The sequence below is a fragment of the Amblyomma mixtum genome, chromosome 5, assembly GCF_055824585.1.
Source record: "Amblyomma mixtum isolate Tamu chromosome 5, ASM5582458v1, whole genome shotgun sequence".
Classification (NCBI taxonomy): Eukaryota; Metazoa; Arthropoda; class Arachnida; order Ixodida; family Ixodidae; genus Amblyomma; species Amblyomma mixtum.
Genome location: NC_143016.1, coordinates 98,098,270 through 98,120,101, shown reverse-complemented (window position 1 = coordinate 98,120,101; position 21,832 = coordinate 98,098,270). Strand labels below are relative to the sequence as shown.

The 21,832-nt window shown below is 49.0% G+C and overlaps 1 protein-coding gene across 1 annotated transcript; it reads right to left on the bottom strand.

The window, feature by feature from the left end:
- Positions 1–11,974: 11,974 nt before the first annotated feature.
- LOC149343124 (uncharacterized) lies at positions 11,975–19,910 on the bottom strand. The gene is made up of 6 exons (XM_089546893.1): positions 19,873–19,910; positions 17,742–18,042; positions 15,781–16,263; positions 14,646–14,873; positions 13,857–14,246; positions 11,975–12,162 (listed from the first exon to the last, which is right to left on the bottom strand). The coding sequence occupies exons 1-6, from the start codon at positions 19,908–19,910 to the stop codon at positions 12,082–12,084; spliced, it is 1,521 nt and encodes a 506-aa protein (XP_089403019.1). The 3' UTR covers positions 11,975–12,081.
- Between the last annotated feature and the right edge of the window lie 1,922 nt (positions 19,911–21,832).

Genomic DNA, 21,832 nt, shown 5'->3' with positions numbered 1-21,832 from the left:
TATTCTGGGAACATGCGCTGAAATCTTAACGTTACAGGACCAAAAGCGACTGCTCACAGCCACTTGAATCACTGTAAAAGCAAGGCCACATTAAAAACTAAGATGAGTATGCACCCTACTCAGCATTCCTTGCTGTGCTGCTCTGAACATAGCTTGACAATGTAGGCACGCACTACATGTGGCTTGGGCAGAGTGTGCACACTCTTGCTTCGAGATATGTGTTGGACGGTGGCGCCTTGAAAACTGCTTGTTCAGGTCAAAGCTGCTTCCCCTGCTCGCTGAGCTTTATGTGCTGAAGCACTGTGATCAACATGGAAACCTCCAGCACACAAATAACATCAAATAATTTTGTCTTGATAGTCTTCTCGCCAAAACTCCAGGAACGCTGTAATCAACCTTTGTCTCATGGAAGTGATGTTGGAGCTTTCCACATGAACGGAAAGCTTTTGTTAGTGGGCTGCGCTTTTATTGTGGTTCTTTATTGATGAGTTTTAATTCATTCATAGCAAAGAAAGTTCTATTGTAAGTTTGTATGTTGTAGGCAAGCTAGCCCTTTATTTTGTGCTGTGAATGGCCATTTCAGCACTTGCGATCGAGTTGTGAGGGCTACATGCTGATGCATGGCTTACACACGATGGCCTCTTGCAAGGGAAACTCGTATCGTTGCAAAGCTATAAACCCATTCCATGTACTTACAGTAGAGCACATGACATGTGGTAATGCAAATTAAAGCGCATTCTGCCGTACTGAGAGGCAGCACACAGTCAAGCTTACTACTTTGGCCACTATTCACCGCGCAAGTAAACAAAGCCTATGTCCTAGACAGGAAACCCCGTAGAAAGTACCTTTTGAAACCAGTGGATGGTTGGTTGACTTTACATCTAGCCCTATAAAGATTCAAGCTGCTGCTCTGACTGCCTCTAATGTGAATTTCAAAAGTTGAGTGTGCACAGTCTCTCACAGTGTGCCAAAAGGACTGCAGTAGTTTTCCACAATTGCAGCCTGTAGCATTTAGGTGATTTTGCGTCACTTACTTGAAGGAATGTATTTTAGGAAACCAAATTCTTCTATATTTCTCCACAGTTCTTAAACGGACAATTGCTGCACAATCTGTTAATGCAATTCACAGTATGTGAGGTTTACTGTCCCAAAACTGCTCATGGGCTATGAGAGACACTAGTGGCGTGTTTCAGGTTAATTTCAACCACTTGAGGCTCTTAACAAGCTATAACATCGCACAGCACACGGATGTGTTTACATTTTGCCTCCTTCGTTGAAATGCGGCCATCGCGTCCTGGTTTCGATCCCGCAACCTTGGTCCCGGCAGCCAAATACCATGGCCGCCAAGCTAGAGTAGCGACTCAAGAGCATACCTCAGCACAATGAGAGCTGGCTCAATCACACTCAGAACCATTCACAATCGCATCCACTCACATTTACTCACTCGAGCTTACCTTTACTCACTGTTTTCATGTTTTCTGACAGTGAAGGGGACGAGAGATTTACTGCCGCAGCCGACGATGCTTGTGGCTCCCCTAGCATAGCCTGGGTCACATGGATGTGGTGATGAGCCACCCGGGGCTCTGTTGGGTTCTTTGGCCAATTTTCACAATTTCGATGGTCAAAGGCAGTGGTCACTTATCACGAGTCTTCTATGATCCGTGCCAATGTTAACGCACGTGTGCTCCCACACTTGCTGCTGAGATGAGTGCCTGTTTAGCGTCAGTTAAGACGATTATAGACACGTTTTTGAACCGTGTATAAGTACCGATAATGAGTTTGCCTCGACGTGTTGGTGAGTCTGCATGAACACATGCACCGGACGCATGTGGCAACTATGAATGCTTTCCGTGGCATGTGTGGGAATTGGAAATCTAGAGTTCCTCATGAAACGGGAAATGGCTGGAATGGGCCGCAAGTACAGATTTGCCCTGCAGAAAAAGGATGTAAAGGCGAGTGGCCATTATCAATCCCTCTACAATAGCCTAATGGGCTTTCCTTAGGGATAAGAGCACGGCTGGCATTGTCTAGCTAAAGCAGGTATGCGTGACCACTCTGTGGACACGCCTGCCATGCAGTATGTTGTCTGCACTGCACATAATCCGTGGCTGAAGGAGGTTTGGGAAACCAGCACAGTATTCTCGCTTGAGGGCACTGCGTACAGAGACCACGTGCGCATCTATGCGCTAACATTGCACCTAATTATTCTCCCACAGTCCGCCACATTGTTGGTCGAGGGAACTTCTGTCGTGGAAGGATGTGTATGCAGTTAACTTGTCAACCATTTGCCGTGCATGCCCTTCTGAAACAGAAGGACGTTACTAAAGCCATATCCAGAAGGTCTTGGAGGAAGTCGTGATATCTGGTTCAAAGCATTGCTCATGCAATCCAGATATCAGTGTGGGGTATAATTGATGAAATTGGAGCATGCAAAAAGAAGTTATTCCGTTTGCAATATTGAAAATACAAATATAAAACAATCATATTTCATACGTCTATTTCACTCACCCAGTACTGAAGATTGGGCGCCACAGATCAGAACTGCACCTTGCACGTGTAGCAAAAGCTTGTATGCAGGTGTTGACTTGCCACAGCAATCCACAGCAGCCCAAATTTCCAGTGGTGGTGTTCCCCGTACATTTTAATGGAAGCTTTTCATAACCCTCAGAAAAACCAGTTTTTTTGGACTCTAGGGAGGATGCGGTGGAGCTTAATCCTCAACTCTTTTCTGTTCTACAAGTACAGTCCAGTGTCCAACATGCCGGTGTCCAACAGTGTTCCAACCATTTACAGAAAACTACCTGCAAAGTGTAGGCTGTACCGCTCCGCTCAAATCGACACACGGTGCCAACCGCAGAGCAAACAAACGCCTTCCTGGGAGCCTGGATAGTGTGGCAAACAGTGTTGACGACAGTTTCACGCTGCTGCTTTGTTGTGCAGTTGTGCAGGTAGAATTCTGCAGGAGGTCTGTTAAAACAGTGCTCCAAAAAAAATATAACAATGTTTGGGCATCACCACTATCACTGCTGCCATTTTCTAAGGCTCCTCTGCAACTGCCGTAGACGAGCAAGTTGACGAGCTAGTTGATTCTGCATGGCAGATAGGCAGCGCAAGTCGCAATGAAAGAAGCACACAAACGCCTGAGTGTCTCCCAGTTTTTGTTTGTTTATTCGCTTGTTTACGGGGGTTTAACGTCCCAAAGCGACTCTGGCTATGAGGGACGCCGTAGTGGAGGGCTCCAGAAATTTCGACCACCTGGGGTTCTTTAATGTGCACTGACATCGCACAGCACTCGGGCCTCGAGAATTTCGCCTCCATCGAGATTCGGCCACCACGACTGGGATCAAACCCACGTCTTTCGGGTCAGCAGCCGAGCGCCATAACCACTGAGCCACCGCGGCGGCCCCAGTTTTAGTACCTTGTCATTATGTCTTGTGTTGTATATTCACCCCACCATGGACAGCATCACCATGTGTTCTGTCAGGATGGGTACTTGAGCTCTTCTTGTAATCTTCTTGTAAGTTTTTAGCGCTTCTTCTCGAGTCACCACTCTTGTTCAGTAATTCATAGCCACAGCAAGGCTGTGTCTGACCTTTGAAAAGTTCATTTTGGCTTGGGGTCATGGTGTCCACCAGTCATCCATTCCACATGGAAGTACACCACTTATTGTTTGAAAGCAAATCTTTTGACTTCTAAACTGGACAAGTGTTGAGGTCATGCTACCCAGCATGACAACACGCCCATGATTGTTGCCTGTGAGACAGCCATCATGGTTCGATGTCACATTGACTAGGAACTCATCACCAGTACAGCGCCATGCGGAAGCATAGCTTCATTTTCTTCTCTCAAGTAATTCTGAGGTTGTTAGTGTTGTTTATCATTTTTTTCAGCCAGGTGCAGTAACTCCAGAGGGCAACAGATTTGTGGGAACAACCTTGGGCTTAATGATGACTTTGGGCTGCAGTTGCATACAGTTGGTTAAAGCGCAAACTACTGCAACGTTCTGCCTGTCGCATTACACCCGAACTTTGAACCTTTCTTCTGAAGGTCTACACTCAGCAGCATTTCAAAACACCGGAAAAAATTATAATATGACTCAAACAAAAAAGATCAATTCACAGCTCACATTTGTAAGAATGTAGTTTTAACACATATCCTTTTGTATGTGTACTAATGATATTACAATGATATCTTTTATTAATCATTGTCAGGCCAGGAAAACTGTCGGGCCAACCATTTTCTGACATTCCTTAACAAGTGTACTCGTCTTCCATATAAGTGCATTGGGGATGCAGCATTAATAATGACCTGTTTGCTACTAAGATTGTAAATGAATCTGCTTAAAATCGAGCCGTGGCATGCAGGAAGAGAGTTCAAAATGTTGGTATCCACATAGATAGAAGCAACTTCTGTTCACAAAAAATAATACTTCATATTACATGCTGGTTTTTGTGGTACGCTATGTGACAGTAATTCTCGCGGGTTCAATGCATTGTTTTCAAAGGCCGATGGCATGACACATGTTGAAATTTCAGCAGTTAACGGCTTCCTGTTTATGAGCAGCAGGCAGCCACTGGCTGAGGGTTGTTCCCCTCTAAAGAGAGTGCTTGTGTATTCATGAACCAAGGCAGCCATCGAGCTCTCCTTTCGTCGGTGAACTTTGCGAGATGCGTTTGTAGGCTGTACTTGTGGTCTCTGTTGTAGCAAGCACAACTCGTCAGCTCCTTCGACCAGTCTCTGCCGATCTCTTATGATCTCTTCTTTGACAGTATTTTGCTAGCTGTGCCCTGAATGACTGTCACAGGACGCAGCTAATCGTGATAGGAGCTCTCGGTGCACTCATGCCTTTTGCAGCGCTGTGTGAACTGGTTGTAAAGGAGCGCACAAATGGCGAAGCGGTGACGAGAGGGGGAAATTGGGTGACGACAAAGGAGGAGAAAAGGAAGTCTGCACTGCTGTGAAACTGCACTGCAGGGCTACATTCGCGTCACTTTGATTAACCCTTTATAGGACAATGGGACACATTGTCCCTCCTTGTTTCCCATACTAAAGGGCCCGTAAGAGACAGTGAGATGCAGGAGCCCCACTTATGCTGTTTTGCCATCTATCTTACAGTTTCAATATGCTTTGTTTAAAAATGGTTTCAACCTTGTCTACTACATAAGGTAGCGAATTGAGACCTTGAAACATTCTTTTGTTTATTTCGGGCGCTTTGCAAGTTTTTGGCTACATTTGATCTGGCAAAAAAATACCCGGTGAGTGAATTTTTTCTGCGTAGAAAAGAACTCTAGATCATAATGTGCACTTGTTTTGAAGATTTGAGATGACAAATAATAAGAAGAAATCACTTTTTTTTTACCATACTGAAAATAGTTGGACATTTAACGACTGATTATTGAGTGGAAATTCTCAAACACCGTATGTAGAGTTTGTTTTTGGGTTCTAAATCATTAATAGCTAAACATTCAGAACCGCCAGCAGCAATATGCCCTTCCAAATGAACATGGAGGGTGAAAAAAATGGCCAGAAATAGTTGGCGTCTCAGCTGAAGTTATGCGCATCGGCAAATAACATCACCCCGTGAAACATGAACAAAAATGTAGATGCCAGTGGTGTTCCACGACAAGCACAATAGTGCGGACAAGTCCAGCAACAACCAATATGGTACTCGTGGCATGATTAGTGCCTCGCGCCCTCTCTTACGGTGCACCGGTTTCGGCGCCAAAAAAACGAGGCAGAGAGATTTAGCATGGCAGATACATACTAGCTTAAACGTATACCGGATACCTCCTGATACTCAGCATAGCAGAGACTGCGAACGCGCAGCCACCGTCCGGTACGTTAATTAGTAGGCCTCTGCTGTGCTAGAACTCTCTCTCCCAGTACTGTACAGCATTGTTCCGCCAAGGCCTGTTTTATAGGCGGGGAAGCTTATCGGGCCGCCGAAGAAACGGATGCGCACAGCGAGGCTGACGTATTCGGTCTCTGTATGCGGGCATTCGGTCGCATCAGCGGCTGAATATGCTAGCCCTGCCTTCTGGGCGCAGAAGCGATACTGCCACGAGTGGCGGACTAAATGCCAGCTATATTGCCCACGGTCTGCTCTGTGGTAGCTAGGTAAGCCCGTTGGTCTGCAAAAGTTGTGGCCGAGGTCACACATATGGCTATAACGAAGAAATAGTGGGGCCCCTTCAATTTCGTTATAACAAGGTTCAACTGTAATTTCACCTGTACTTGCGGCATACATTACCGGCTTAAACAGGGTGTTTCACTTGGCTCGTCACCGTAGTGGAGGCAGACTTGGAAGGATGGGATGGACAAGTGAAAAACAAGAGATGATTGATTCGAACGGAAATGGCAGACTTTTCGTTGGTCAAGTTGTTTGACGGATGTTGCATGTGATAAGAGTTATTCGAAAGCAAAATGAACTGCGCTACTATGTAATTTTTAATGTCCATAGCATTGGTCATCTTTTCACTTTAATGCAGTGTTCATACGCGGAGACAAAAATGACAGGACACGGATGAATAAGACAGCAATTGGTAACAGTGGGCCACGGCCCGCCAGGTCCTGCATTGCCCCGCTCACCAACCACAGCAGTAACCAAAATCAGCCCTTTAATGTTCAACAATACAATGTTCAATTTAATGTTCAACAAACAAGCGGAGGCATCAAAATTCGTAACCTTGTAATTTCGTCTTATTTGCTTCTTGTTTAGGTGACAAGAAAACCTGCTTTCTTGTCGTGGAATTCTGTGTAGCGGCTCTGAATGCAGACGAACCTTCATTGCAAACTTAAATTTTATCTGACTAAGCATCAGCTGTACATCGGAGAAGAAACTTCCTCTGATTCGCTACCGCTGAAATCTGCTGCCAAATGCACTTCCATTTAACGGCAGGCCGCGAATCAATCGAGGAGATGCCATGGGAGTTGCGGAGAGGACGGCAAGAAGGGAAGGCAAGCTAAAGCCCCGCAATGAAACAACGCCCACAGCGCCCCCTTAGTCTTAGCTCTTAGAAACACCGGGCGAGTACAAATGGAGAGGAGAAGGCAATTTCGTCGCATCATTTCGCTATTTCTGCCTTGCCTTAAATATCCCTTCAAAGTAATTTAAGCTAAATAAGTGAATTTAAAATTGCATCTCTATAAGCAGTGATTTATGAAGAGGTCCTTAGTACATGAACACACAGCAGAAGTGAAAGGTCGAAAACTGACGGGCCTAATTTGTTGCCTTGTAAAGCTTTTGGTGCTTGCATTTGAAATATCCTATTCATTTTACACTTCGGAGTGTTACAGTCGTGCCTTGTTAATATGGACAATTTAAAAGTTCCCGCGCTTAACTGTCCATAGCTGTCTATAATAGCGAATCAGGAAGAAGTCAGAAAAAAAAATATATGGTCCAGCTAGCTTGCTTATGTGCATGGCGGCGGGCACTGCAGTGGAAGTCAGAAAAAATCTTGCCAGCTTACAGTGCATTATTATAGTCGCCATTCTCTTAAAAACAGTCCTATCCAATGGCAATTCAATCCAATGGCATGGTGACGTATCCCTAAATACGACTGTTAACATATCACGACCCAATAGTACGTACACGTACTCAAGTTGGTAGACAGCAGCTTTCAACACAACACAAGCTGCAGAGAAAAGTTTCTTCACAACATTCGTGCAATATGGCAAATGGCAAGGCGCATGGACAAGCAGCTTCAAACTGTAAAGCCTGAAACAACCAGAAAAACACTGAGGCAGCGTATGAGTATCGAGTGTTAGCAATATTGAATGAATATTGCATCATTAGTCATCTTCGCTATATCCAGTACAAATTTTTCATTATATCCCCAGATATGTACTCTTTTGATGCAATAAGACAAATCATTTGACACCACCTCGAATGTCCTACGTCAATTAGTTTGGCTGTAATGAAAGCTTGAAGTTTCAAGAGGTCACGTTTGGGGAACCAAAGGCCGTTGGTGCAAATCTTATGATACGCTACGCTTTGATTCGACTATAGTGATTTTATGCTCCGTAACGTGCTGAATCGTTTGATACTACTACAAACATTCTATGCCATTTGGGTGGTCCACAATCTGTGTACCACTTGTCCCACTTTAACGATCTTGTGTTTCGTACTAACGCGACCTTGAGTAATGCGAGTATTAGCCGCCGCGGTGGCTCACTGGTTATTGCTCGGCTGCTGACCCAAAAGACGCTGGTTCCATCCCAGCCGCGGCGGTCGAATTTCGATGGAGGCGAAATTCTAGAGGCCCGTGTACTGTGCGATGTCAGAAAGGGGACTGACACTTAGTCAGGCATTCGTTGCCTTTTTGTCAGCCTCCTCGACATACTTTTTGTATTTCTGTCCAAATAAACATTCATTCATTCATTCATTCATTCATTCAGTGCACGTTAGACCCCAGGTGGTCGAAATTTCCGGAGCCCTTCTCTACGGCGTCCCTCATAGCCTGAGTCGCTTTGGACGATAAGCCCTCACAAACCAAAACAGTTATGCGAGTATTAGAGCTAACGCAATTAAAAGCCATCACTCAAGCATTTGCACTTTCCCGTTGCGTTCCACTCGTGTCCTGCTGTCAGAACGCAAGAAAGGAAAAATTCAGGGGGCACTTTGACTGTCTAAAGTGGGTAGAGGCGGAAGCGTTTTCCGCACCACCTTCGCTGTTTCTGTGGCACTGGGCCCGTATTACGGAACTTTGTCAACAGTGACGTCAAAATGACGAAACAATGTGACGTCGACGCTTGACGCAAAATTGACGTAACGAGGGATCAGCCAATTGCAGCAGAGCGGCGCCCCGGAAGCATTTGTCTGCACGACGAGGGACTGTCTGCTAAATTTTTGCTAAAAGGGTAAAGAAATGCTCAACGATAAAAATAATTATTATTTTCTTTTGCCAAAAAAATATGTTTAAAGATGAAAAATATAAAAAAATACAAGAAGCGCAAGAAGTTAGGCTATTAAACTTCCTGGTGGGTAACTTTTGCTGCCGCAGGGGTGCGCAGACGGCGGTAAAACGTCAACAAGCCGCTTTGCGCGTGAACAGCTGTTCGACGCCTTGATACTGTTTTCTTACGTGGCGACGAAAATCACGGTACTGTGCGGTTGTTCTAAGTGCGGAAAAATTGACGAAGCCAACTTGTTAAGGTCTGTGTTGTTCGGCTCTTACGATCGATGAAAAAAGTGTCAAAGCGTGAAGCGTTGTATGTGATGTCTGGTCGTCTGTTTCTTTTTCCTCGACCGGTAAACAGAAGACGACCACGAAGTGCGATTTGCAGGGGAAAATAAAGTTCTTTGCCAGCATAAGCATGTTTTATTTGTATGTAGCTGTGGCACAGAGGTGTCGTCGGCTGCCGAAGCTTGCATGAAAGCCGCCGGTCGCAAATAACCGCCGTGCACACAGCACCCGCCGCTGCACCGACAGCGCATTCGCACGCAAACCTCCAAATTCATCGGCGAGTTCGTCGCATAGCCACACCGCAGTCTGCCTCTCCAGTCGAAAAAGGCGTCGGAACAGCTCGTCCGGCAAGTCAAACGCGTCTTCATGCGCCCTCCTTCGCCGTTGCTCGCGTCGCCGCAGCCGCCTCAGCCACATACGACACCGCTGCCGCCGCCGCCATTTTCTGTCAAAAACGAACGGTCCAATTTTGACCGCCTCGAAGCCGTCAAAAAAAATCGTCAAAATGCGCCTGCATAATTAGGCGTGCAACGTCACCACTTCTGTCATGTCCGTGACGTAAACGCCAGCCACCCATGACGCAAGAAAGCAACATGGCCGCCGAACACAGCCGACCAATAGGAGCGCGACTACGGCGGGGCTTTTTGACGAGTTTTTGACGCGTTTTTGACAAGTTTTTGATTTGACAGTTCCGTAATACAGCCCCTGGTGGCGTCACATGTAATTGAGCACTAATTACTAAGTGATGGCAAATCACTAATTAATGGTTAATTACTGATTAATGCCTGAATACTAATTAACTGCTAATTAATGACGCTTAAGCTTCGCCTTTAGGAGTGGAACGCGACAGCGCGTTGTAGCGCTGCCAGGGAGTCCACGGAACGCCACCACCCGTTCGGCGCGATGCCTTGCCCTTTGAACGCAACGCTTTTTGAGGAAAGGAAATGGCGCAGTAATTCTCTGTCATCTCGGTGGACACCTGAACCGCACCGTAGAGGAAGGGAGGAAGTGGGAGTGAAAGAAGATAGATAAAGAGGAGCCCTAATGAAGAAAATGAAAATTGTATTTGAGGAAAGAAAATTACGCAGTAACTGTGTCACAAAATTCAGGGGGGGGGGGGGGGGGGCACTTTTTTGACCTAAAGTGTGGTCACTGATGTGTGGTTAAGATGTTAAGCTTCGCCCCTGAGTGTGGAACGCGACAGCGTCTTGCAACGCTGCCAAGGTGTCCATAGAACGCCATCGCCCATTCGGTTCTATGCCTCGCTCGTCGGTAAATTGGTTTTTGAGGAAAGGAAATTATCTGTCTCTCATTTGTCGGTGGACACCTAAACCTCGCGGGAAGGGAATGGAGGAGGATGAGAGTGAGTGAAGACACCGTATTCACTAGACTCGCCTTTGTTCATTCCAAACCGTCGAGCTGGCATGGCGGTAATTTTAAGCTGACGAAGCCAGTCTCGTGCTGGCTGACCACGACAGTGTCGTATGTATATAGCGTTATGTGTATTTTTGTTGTGCACTGTCATGAGCCAAAGACAGGCAATAAAGAAAAAAAAAAGCTGGCATGGCGGAGTGGATAGATGCTCGTCTCTCACGCCGAAGTCCGGGGTTCGATTCCTGAGCTCGGCCAATTTCTTAATCGGTTTTATTTATTTATATGGCCTGACTAGTAAAGCTAATTAGGCTAATTGGGTAATTAAGCAATTAACTAAGCTCTGTCCCACTTACTTGGAGCATCACTATACGATCCCTTCAATTGGTTGCATGGTTACTAGCCAAAGTACAATTGGCCCCGTTTGATATTCGCGCACTGTGACGTCACGACCGTTTCCACCAATTGAAAAGCGTGACATTTTCTGTCGACAACTGCTGCTTACAACGATGAGACATTAAAGGCTTCCGCCTTAAAAATCTGATTGGGACAGTCGAGATTTTGTTCTCATCGTTGTCCACATTAACGCGACCAAAATACTTGGGCCCCAATGGGCTTTTTCTCCCTGTTCATTGTCTACACAGCGAGTCGTTTCCAAATTAACGAGGCTTAAATACACTGAAGAAATTTGGTCTTCAGAACAACTGTCCATATAATACGAGTCGTCCGTATTAACGGGGATCGTATTAACGAGGCACGAATGTATACATATTAGCCTCTTTTTAATCGTTTATCGGAAGGAAAAGCGCCCGAGGAGAACATTGCGTGTTATAGAAAACTATAACTCGTTCTGAAGTGTGCCGCCTAAAGTTACCAGAGCAAGCGACAACAAAAGCGCCACTATTCTGTGGCCAATCAGCTACGCACTGCATGCCGCTTCAGGGCTTCCGCCTCGCGATGCCCTTGAAAACCCGTGGTTCACGAAAGGTCTAGCTATTTGCACAAGTTCAGGCGCAAGGAGAATTGTTGATGGCGCGCAGCCCGTTGAGGCTGGTAGCGTAACTATTCTCCCTGGGGCTAGAAGTGAAAGCTTTTTATCCTGTCATCTGTTGCGAAGGTCGTTCTTGAACGGACCGAACGTCGAAGCCACCGAGGATTTGTCGGCCATTGGATGATTTGAGTTAAACTGCTGGTATACTGTATTGCTCGGTTCGTCATTTTCCGCAGCACAGACGTCATTTGCCCGTTTGGTCTTATCATAGTGACGACAGGGAATGGAAAATTTCAAACATAGTGTACACTCGTAATTTATGCAGCGTCGTCTTTGTCCCTCCTCGGCCATAGCAAAGTTCAACAGCAAAGGCATGACTCCGTACTCTGAAAGGGTGTATTTTCTTTATTAAATAGGTGCATCAAATACAGCTAAAGCGAATACGCGCGTTCTGCCACGCGCTTTCGGTCAAAGGCACGGCTGAGCCCTCCGTGAATCCACGGCAGCCGTGACGTGCACCGTGGTGGCATGTCCTCATGGCGCTTGCTGGTCTGCGTGGCCGTTCATGTTGACGTCGGCGAAGACGTCAGCGCTTGGCGAGGCGAATACATGCACCTGCGTACGCACATCAGAAAGAGCTTGAAGCTCCGCATCGCATGTACACTTGGGCATGTGTCCCTCCCTTGCAATGAACGCAGCCATGGGAAAGACCGCCTGTCTATGCTACGGACACCAGAACAGGACGCTCTCAACCTGGACGATGTGGAGGTCGCAGCGGAAACTCCGCACGCCCCCCCTTCACGTATACTATCCGCGGGCACACACAGCGCTACACTGCAGGGAGTTTTAGCTGAAGCCCCTCGAGGGGCTTTAGTTTCATCAGGGGCATTTATCGCACCCTTCGCCGTCCTCCACACAGGCGCCGCGCCCGGCAAGAGGCGGCTGGGTACGTGGTGCATGCTCCAAGCCCAAAGCTACGCATCGTTCACACCTTTTCCCCTTCCGCCTACCCGCTGCACCCATCCTGCTGCTGCGAACCGTCCTTCAACCACACCACATGTGCCTGGCGCCCCTCCCACACCCGCTTCCTGGGAGGCTTGGCTGCTCAGCACTACTCTGGAGAAGCAGCGATGATTGCTTCAGCGGCTCGGACGAAAGCCACGCTAGTAGGAGGCCTGATGCCGTCCGTCGAGTCAGTGGCGTCAATGCTGATTGACGCAAGCTTTCTAGCCATGCTACAGAGTATTTATTTGTATATGAAACGCTGAGCAACCCACTGTGACACTATCCGTGCCCATGCTCTTGATGTAGTAGTAACGGACGCGTCATGTTTGTCAGGTGGCGGCCTGGTGCAAAGCGATTGGCCGCGTCGTTATGGCAGGTCACTCAGGACATTGGTTGAGGCCACCTTTGAGGGATTGTGTATCCGAGTACAGACCGATTCATTTTCAAGGAAAAGAGACGGGCGTTGGCGCGAGGAGAGATGGAAAGGCAAAATCGGCATTCTTAATAAGAGTTTATGGTGCGAAATTGACGCTTTTGTTGTGCCGCGTAAGTCGCTAGAATCGGCTAGCTCACTTGTAAACATCGTCTATTTTTTTCTTTAATATCTGCCCGCTGTTTCATCCCTTACTTAATCCCTTACTTCACGGTGCGCTCCGCTGTATTGTGCGCCTTATGACTACTTTTAACCACTTCACAAACGCACACATAGCTTTCGAATGCGTTTAAAAAGTTGCACGGGACCCAAGGCACGGGCTGCGTGCGCGGGGTGGTTAGCCAATCGCGGGGAAGAGCTAAGCCTCGTTGGCGGGAGCTACGCGGCGGGAAATCGTCCCATAAACAGTTCCCGATGTCATGAAATTACGTAGGGCACTAATGACTGCTTACATGCTGTGAATGTGAAAGCATGCACGCGGCGTGTTCGGCTGCGGCGATGATGTACTGCTATATAATATAGTGGCCAGCGAAGCTGATCTGTTCGCGCCGCCCGAATGGAAGTTATGACGACGTTACCCAAACCCAGCGCGAGAGAATTTCAGTTTAACGCGCGGGGTGTTGTGCTGCCGTGATTGCGTAGTGCTCTAATGAAGTGGCCAGCGAAGTTGATCTGTTCGGGCCGGCCTAGGTTCGCCCACTTCAGAAGATAACTTATTTTTCTTTCTTTCCTGATGATGTACGCCCTGCCGATGAGGTCATGTGGTGGTTTCGTACCTTTTCTCGTGGACGATCGGTCAACGCCGGATTTTCTGGTTGCTGAACCATACAGTGATTTCGCATTAAAAGACTAGAAAGCAAAGGCGACGCACCTGCGGTATGCGTGCCACACGCTGCAGGAAGTTGACCACCGCGCGGTGTGAATGCCCTCCGTAGACGGTGAGCGTGAGGTGCTGCAGCTGCGGGCAGTGCTCAGCGCACAGCTCGGCGACCGCGTGGGCCTCCATGGCGTTCATGTAGGACAGCGTGAGCGTGAGCCTGCGCAGCTCGGGGCACAGCGGCAGGAGCGCCGAAGCGTCCACCATCGTCATCAGCTCGACCTCCCGTAGCGAGCTGGACAGCGGCCTGCTGCTGACTGCAGGAGGCGCCGTCGCCGTCGAAGGGTCCGAGCGGCGCTCGTCGTTGGCGGGTGCTGGTCGGTGCCGTCGGAAGAAGCATCGCGCCACCAAGGACTCGAGCGCGGGGCAGGCGTCGATGAGTGCCTGGAAGAGTGGTATACGGTGAAGCCATCGAGACGGCTTCTCGACGCGCCATTGCTGATGCTATGGATCCGACTCGAAAGGCGCATTTCTTGGACGACCGCAGCAACATTTTCCTATTGCGAAAGCTGCACCAGTGTCACAATGCGAAAGTGCCGGCATGACGCGCAGGCTTCTAGCCTCGGAAAGAGAAGCTTCCCCTCCAAAAGCTCCACCCACCAACCGCCTTGCCTATTGATCACCAGTGGGAAAGAAATGCCATGGTGCTAGAAGAAGTGCACCGTAAGAGGGAGAGAGAGAAAGAGTGGACTAAAACTGCTTGGCAGTTATTGAAGTTTGTCTGATCGCACGCGTTACATTCGATGTGCGTGGGCAAGAAAGGAAGCGCTCGCTCTCATTCACCACAGGCTTCCAAGCCGGGCGCACGACAAAGACCTGTGGCCGTATGTACGTCTCGGTGGGCAGTTCCAGGTGGCGCAGGTTGGCCGCGGCGTCCCCGAGCGCCTCGAACAGCGACTCGTCCAAGAAGTGGTGCATGCCCGTGCCTCCGTAGGAGATGTACAGCCGCTCCAGGTGCCGCAGCCTGCCCAGGGGCACGAGGTCGCGCGGTCTTCCCGCACGGACCACGACCTGCAGATACGCGCTCGCTTAGTGTTCAGTCGTGACCATCATTATGTCGTTCGAATGTCCCCTGTGGCACACATTACGCTGAAGAGTGATCACCTCTGCTCATATACTTGCCCTCCCCCCCCCCCCCCCCTCTCGTCCAGTTCCGCACGCTGGTTGAGGCAACAGACAAATGCTGCAGTATGAACGTTTCATGTAGCAGGTATCTGTCTTATCTATACGTGGATTGTATTACGTAAAGCTCCATCTTTAAAGACAGTCATTTATTCATCCATCATGCGTGTCGTCTCATGAGAATCGGCAATTAAAAGTCCGTGTCCCGTTCGAGCGCCTACACTTTGACTGATTCATTTGAGCAACCTCTTTTTTTGCCTCCATTTCTATAATCTATGGTACGGATAAGACTCAACAAAGAATCGGCAAATGACGCTCAGATGAGACCTTCCGATCGCTAATTGGGGCCAAGGCTAGGCTGGAAAGGGAAGGAGACGAGCCTCTGCCCTTTGCAATGGGGAGTGGACTACCTCAGCCCAAGCGACCCCGTACCGTCTCTCCAACTTCCTCCCTTCACTCCTCGGCACCGCCAGTGCGAACAACCCCACGGTACGGGTACAAAGGCTCATATCATTCCCTTTCCTACCTAGGGTTGGATGCAGAGCCACAGAAAGCAAAGTGGTTGATCGCGACGTCTTGACAATAGATCGACACCACTGGTTGGAGAAGTTAAGTTGCAAGGCGTTTTTGAAGAGCATTTGCCTCCTGTTTTTTTTTTTCTTAAGTTGTACCGGTGCTACACGTCTCAGGTGTGAGGCGTTCACCTAACTGCACTCTTATCCGTTGCATCTGCGCGCCTCGAGAGAAGGAAATAAATCGATCGAGAGAACTCAGGCAGCTGCGTAGCCCCACGTACCTCTCTCAAGTTGGGGCAGAGCGCAGCGAGAAGCTGCAGAGCAGGCGTGAAGGGAGCCAATGGCGTAGCGGGAGCTGGTGATTCGTGCGTCACCTGGGCCGCTTCAAGCCTGGCGGCCATCGCCTCCGCGTCGGAGTCCAGGGCGCCGATGGCCTGCGACACGTCGCAGCGCAGCTCCCGCAGCGCGGGCATCTGCACGAGCAGGACGCGCAGCTCGCGAACCGTCAGCGAGTTGCGGTGAAGCGCGCTCGCCGGCGACGCGATCCACACCAGGCCGACGTGCTCCAGGCTCGGGTATGGGCCGCACGCGGCCATCCTATCCACGTCGACGGGAAAATCGGTGCGCAGCCACTTCAGGGACTTGGCGCGGCCCAGGAGCTTCGCCAGGCACTCGACGTCCTGTTGGCGTTGCTGGATGCAGCGTTCGTCGGGGCCCAGGTTCCAGCCTGCTTCGGTGGTCGTGTCCTGGCACATGCATCGGATCTGCAATCAGACGGCCGTCCAGAGCGCACGTATACTTCCTGTCGCTGTTCAATCGCTGCATGACCACCTACGCTGGTGGGGGACAACAAAATTCAGTGTACAGACATAAAGCGCCTCAAGATGAGCCGTGGCGTGAACACGCGCTTCGTCTCTCTCTGTTCACGTATTTCTGTACCACTTAGCGCGATTTCCTCAATAGGAAACACCAACTAGCCCCCGCTTGCCTTGGTGGCAGGAGAATTTTTATCCACGTTGACCTTTAACGGTTAATTGATTTGATTTACGGTTTAACGTCCCAAAGCGACTCGGGCTATGAGGGACGCCGTAGTGAAGGGCTCCGGAAATTTCGACCACAAGGGTTAGTCGAGGCGTCTGTTCACAAGGGCTATACAATCCAGGCATTGACAACATAAACTTTCAAACACCTTAATCTTGATGTATCTCAACCTCAAGTTGTCGTAAGAGGGAATTGTCATCTTGAAGTGACCGGCATAAGACGCAAGTGCTTGTATATATTGCCCTACTCATCAGTTTTGCTGTATGACCGACCTGTCAGGCGCGGTGACGGATCATCCTGCAGAGAGAGATCATTGCTGGCTGTCGTCAAAAGCGTACCCGAATCGTTTTCCACTGCAGCCTTAACTGTTCGATGCGATAGATGAATACACCGTAAAGGAAAGATTTTGCTACATATGATCTTCAATATTTCCATAACAGTGTGTCACAATTTTTCAACTTTCAAAATGTTTGCCCGAGAAAGCTGGACATGTATTCTTCAAGGCCATCATCTACGCTCATACAGCCGCACAGCTAGGTTCACCTCACCTGTGCACACGGTGGTAGATTGACTTTCGCACAAAGTAATGCTCCATGCCGTAACAATTAAAAAATTTCCCCCAGTGTTAGACCCAAAGATCCCTATTTCAAGCCTCTTTTCCCCGCAGCAGCTTGAAAACTCCGTCAATCTCGAAAACGTGAGACAATTTCGACTCTTAAAAATCCCCAGAACTCCGCGAAAATTCCCTTTTCACCTCATATTTGCTCCTAAATTTACCTGAAAAAGAGAAAATTCCCCGAATAGAACATCATTGTCGGCACAGGTGTGCACCTGTGGAACTTGAGTAAATGGACTCAACTGAACCGGCACGGGAAAAGCCAAAATGTAACCGTATGATGCATTTCACGTATTGAACTGTGGCTGTTGGCTTCTCTCATATTTATAACGAGCCCCTCATGTCCCTTCCCTTATTCGCTTAATATCGAAGGTATAGTGGGATACCAACCCAGCAAACCAAAAACCTCTCAGAGACGTCTAGCTAGACGTCTCTAAGAGGTTTTTGGTATGCTGGGAACAGTGTGGGTTATCAGGCTACTCCCACACTCGGTGGTGGTTTATCTATATGTGCAGGCGGGATTGGCCTTGTCAGCATTGCTCCGCTTGAGTCGGTGCAGACATGCACGCGGGGGAGCGCGCGCACCTTGTCGACCCTGAGCCGCGTGAGGACGCGCGGCTCGACGGCTCCCAGCAGGGCGCGCAGGTCGTCGTGCGTGAGCAGCAGCCTGTCGAGCAGCAGCTCGTGGAGCCTGGACTGCGCGTACAGCGGCGCCAGGTCCCGCCAGAGCACCTGGCGCAGCGGCGACACGTCCGCCACGCTGTCGCCCAGCTGCTGCAGCTCACGCCCGGACAGCCGCCACAGGCTGCCCAGCACGGAGGGCGAGCCCCGACGGAACAGCGCCGACGCCCGCGCCGTGCACAGCGCCCGCAGGGTGTCCACGTGCCTGCGCGCCGTTGAAAAGCTGAATCATTCCGTGCGGTATAGGCCTACCTCGGGGACCGACAGAGACAGTAAACTCCTGCAACCTGGTGACGATGATGATGATGAAAACGTTTATTAAAGCCACAATGGCTTAGTTGAAGGGAAGGCTGATCGGGTCCCTAGTCCGGAACGCCGTTGGTAAAAGCCGCTGCCCGTGCTCTGGCGACGAGGGCTCGTTGTTCCTCGAGGTCCGAGCTGGACAGGGCCGCCTCCCAGCACTCCCGCGTTGGCTGATTTATGGTGTCAATGCTGTCATTTTTCTGACAAGCCCATACCATATGGTATAAGTTTGCCTTCTGGCCACGAAATTTGCACTGTGCCGAAAACGACTCGGGCTCAATGGCGTGAAGAGCTGGATTATTGAAAGACATAGTTTGTAGCCTGCGGAGGTGACATTCCTGATTTACTAAGACCCTTAGCGGGCCTCGGGAGTGCCTGCCTTTCAAGGCGCAAATGTTGTAATATTTCTGAATATGTTGTTAACGAAGAGGGGGGAGCCTGAATCAGGAAGGGGGGACGTAGAAGGATTCCGGGGAAGAAAAGCTCGGGCCGAAGCGTGTGCGCGCTCGTTTCCTTCAACTCTCTGGTGACCTGGTACCCATATTAATTCCTTCCGTTCAGCTAAAGTCCTACATTGACTAAGAATTTTTCAGGCTAGCGGCGTGATTCTGCCATGCATATAGTTTCTGTAAGCCGCCTGGGAATCTGTAACTATGTATTTCGATGCGGAGTGCGTTGGGGCTAGGGCTATCGCTACTTCCTCCATATCTTGTGTATCCCCGTTACGAACTGAAAGCCCGTCCACGACTTGCATTTGGTGCACCACTGAGATTGTTGATATTCCTTGTACAGGACCCGCAGCGTCTACGAAGAAGGCTCCTTCTGTTGAATAAACGAGTGGCGAGGAGCAAGAAAACCTGGTGGCGAGTAGACGCGATATCTCGACGCTGCATGCTTCACGTGGGTCCTGTGCAGGCATAACTACGCTAAAGCGAGCCGGACGTGTGAAGGCACTTGAGGTAACATCGCCTCAAAGTCAACCACATGCAAGATCAAGGTCGAAGTTCAAATGTTGAGGCTCCACGCATACCCCGGGTTTTTCGAGCAAATCCGGGTTTTCCAGCCTTGCTTGTGAAGTAGTGCTTTAATTCGCACTGAAAATGTTTCCTATAGACCGGGGAAGGCTAAACAAAAATGCACCGAACGTTAACTCTTGTAGAAATGTGAACTACAGCGATGGCTGGGTTGGTGCGAAATGCTGATGCCAGTCAGTGTGTTTAGTAGAGTAGGCAGTGTGGGTCAGGGTAGGTGCGCGTCCACTTGCGTCACAAACCGTCACGCACAGTCATGCGCCCAAGCATCACGCACTGTCAGGCATGGTCGCTCGTCCTTCCGGCGTGGCAGGCGCAAAGAGGGAAACGGGTAAGAGGGAGAACCAATCTGTGGTGCACTGCACCTGTAGCTCTCTCTCCCTGTGACGTCACTAGACGGCGAGGGTGTCCTGACCAACTGGCGTGGCGCACCACACATGTTCCAAGTAGCGCCGAACTTTAACGTTATGAAATTGTTGTGTGAGTTGCAATAACGTTGCAAGTTATAGGTATAGTGAGCGTTATGCTAATATTAAAAAATAACAAATGACGTTTATGTAGCGTTCAAACTAAACACTATGCTACTACTGTGCTCGAAACGTTTTTAGTGCGCTAGCACTTTCGTGGTCATTCCCCGCATTTAGCCGTTGTGTGTTTGTCTGTTTATCTGAAGCCTCATGCTCCTTGCAAAGTAGGCTCACGATTGCCCGGTCTGGCCATGCTGGGGTACTATTACCATTTTGGAGAAAGTTGCATAAAGTTGTTTATATGTTTAAGGTTTCGAGGTTATTCCAAAGATAATTTGTAACGTTTCACAAATACTGTCAAAAGAGGACATTAAGAGCAATTCTAAAAACGTTTCGGTGTTACGGTTGTCTCTGTCCCTATTCCCTTTCCTCTTCGAACTCCTTCGTGTTATGCCGACGACGACGCTGAACCGAGAAATATGGCCTTAACTCAACAGCTGCGTCTCTATAATTTGCATGCACACGCAAATCGTTAGGTGCTAAAATTCATTCCCACCACTTGCACCGACTGCTGACCGTGTGCTAGACTTCTCACCTTCTTCTTAATCCTGAACTCGGCGCCTTCCTTCGCAGTTTTCACGAAGAAGTTTTGTAGCTTTCCTCGGTAGCCGTACGGCTTCTCTTGGGTGGATGCTAGTGAGCAATTACTCCTTTTTTTTTTTTTCAATCTTACTCCACATTATGGATTCCTTTTACACATTTGCCCAACTTCGTTCCTTTGGAGATCAACTCAACCTCACCCTGCGCCACTTAATTGCTAGCCGCGTTGGTTGGCTCACAATTAGTCGGGCGACTGCCGCCCCGAATAAGCGGTGGTCCCGGGTTCGATCTTTTCTTAAAAGAAAATTGGCAGTGGTTTAGCTCTGGTTAAACCTGGTGGATTGCGAAAGCAACGAGGAGAGAGAGAGAGAGAGAGGCGATGGAGAGCGCGGCCCCGGCAGGCTAGCTATGCGCTGCTACTGGTTGCACTCACCGCGCTCACCATGCAACTGGTGAGCGCGGCGGCGGCGGCACCTCTGAGTCACCCGCGCAGCGACGGTGACGGCGCGCGCCAGCTGTGCACCGTGCGACGTCACCACTCCTCACACATGCGCAGTATGGCCTTGCCTCAGCTCCGCGAAATGGCTCGATCGGCGACTCGCGTAGTGTTGCTTTCGCAAAAAAAAAAAAAAAAAAAGATTTAACAGCAAGGAAGTCATTTATAACTTGCGCTGGGAATGTGTTGCCTTTTACTTTGCATCCTAAGACGATTTTGGGACAAAGATCACAGTTTGAACCACGAGCTCGAAATCAGTCATTTCTTTCTTTTTTTTTTAACCATCAATATTACGGGCACGCTAATCATAAGAAGCTTCAGTGGAAGCTTTATACAGGGTGTTTCACCTAAGACTTTACACAATTTTTAAAAATAGGCTTTTGAAGTCAGAAGAGCGCTTTATTCGGCATAGCATTGTGACGTGCTAACAGAAGTATGTTTAGCTAATGATGTATAGTTAACTTTTAGCTGTTACTGTTAGGCTCCTTAGTTATTGAGAAAACAGTTTTTAGAATTTTGTAAACGCGGTTACCCTCGGCGCTGTGGACCAACAAATTATGGCTGTTTCGACTAGTTACGTGCACTGGAGAGGTTTCTTTGCCTGCAAGCTTACCGAAAGCGCATGTATTTTGGCGCGATGTAGCCAAAATTTGTTGGCCCAGAGCGCCGAGTCGAGTAACCGCGTTTTCGAAATCCTATAAACTGATAAGGACATTAATTACGGTGGACTACACGTTTCTCAATAATTAAGGACCCTGCCGCGATGGCTCAGTGGTTACGGCGCTCGGCTGCTGGCCCGAAAGACGCGGGTTCGATCCCGGCCGTGGCAGCTGAATTTCGATGGAGGCGGAATTCTATAGTAGAATACAACTTAAAAATACAGCAGTTGCTAACACTGGGCTGCGGTCCGCGGAGTCGCTTTTCACGTCTCGTGAACGACTCACAGTGCAGCTGACCAGGAGGCATTCAGGAGTTCATACACGCTTCAGCCGCTGTTCGCGAGCAAAGTTTTGCGTGAATGCCGTGGGCGGCACGCAAGGCACAACGAAGACTGGCGAAGGTAACGCCGGAGTGATTTCTTTCAGCAACGCATACGTT

What these genes read in the sequence shown, in the direction of transcription:
- LOC149343124 (XM_089546893.1), bottom strand. Translation starts at nt 19,910, where the DNA reads ATGGTAATAGTACCCCAGCATGGCCAGACCGGGCAATC. An exon ending in CATGGCCAGACCGGGCAATC is followed by an intron (nt 18,043 to 19,872) that starts GTGAGCCTACTT and finishes AACGGCGCGCAG; the next exon opens with GCACGTGGACACCCTGCGGG. An exon ending in CGCGGCTCAGGGTCGACAAG is followed by an intron (nt 16,264 to 17,741) that starts GTGCGCGCGCTC and finishes GTCTGATTGCAG; the next exon opens with ATCCGATGCATGTGCCAGGA.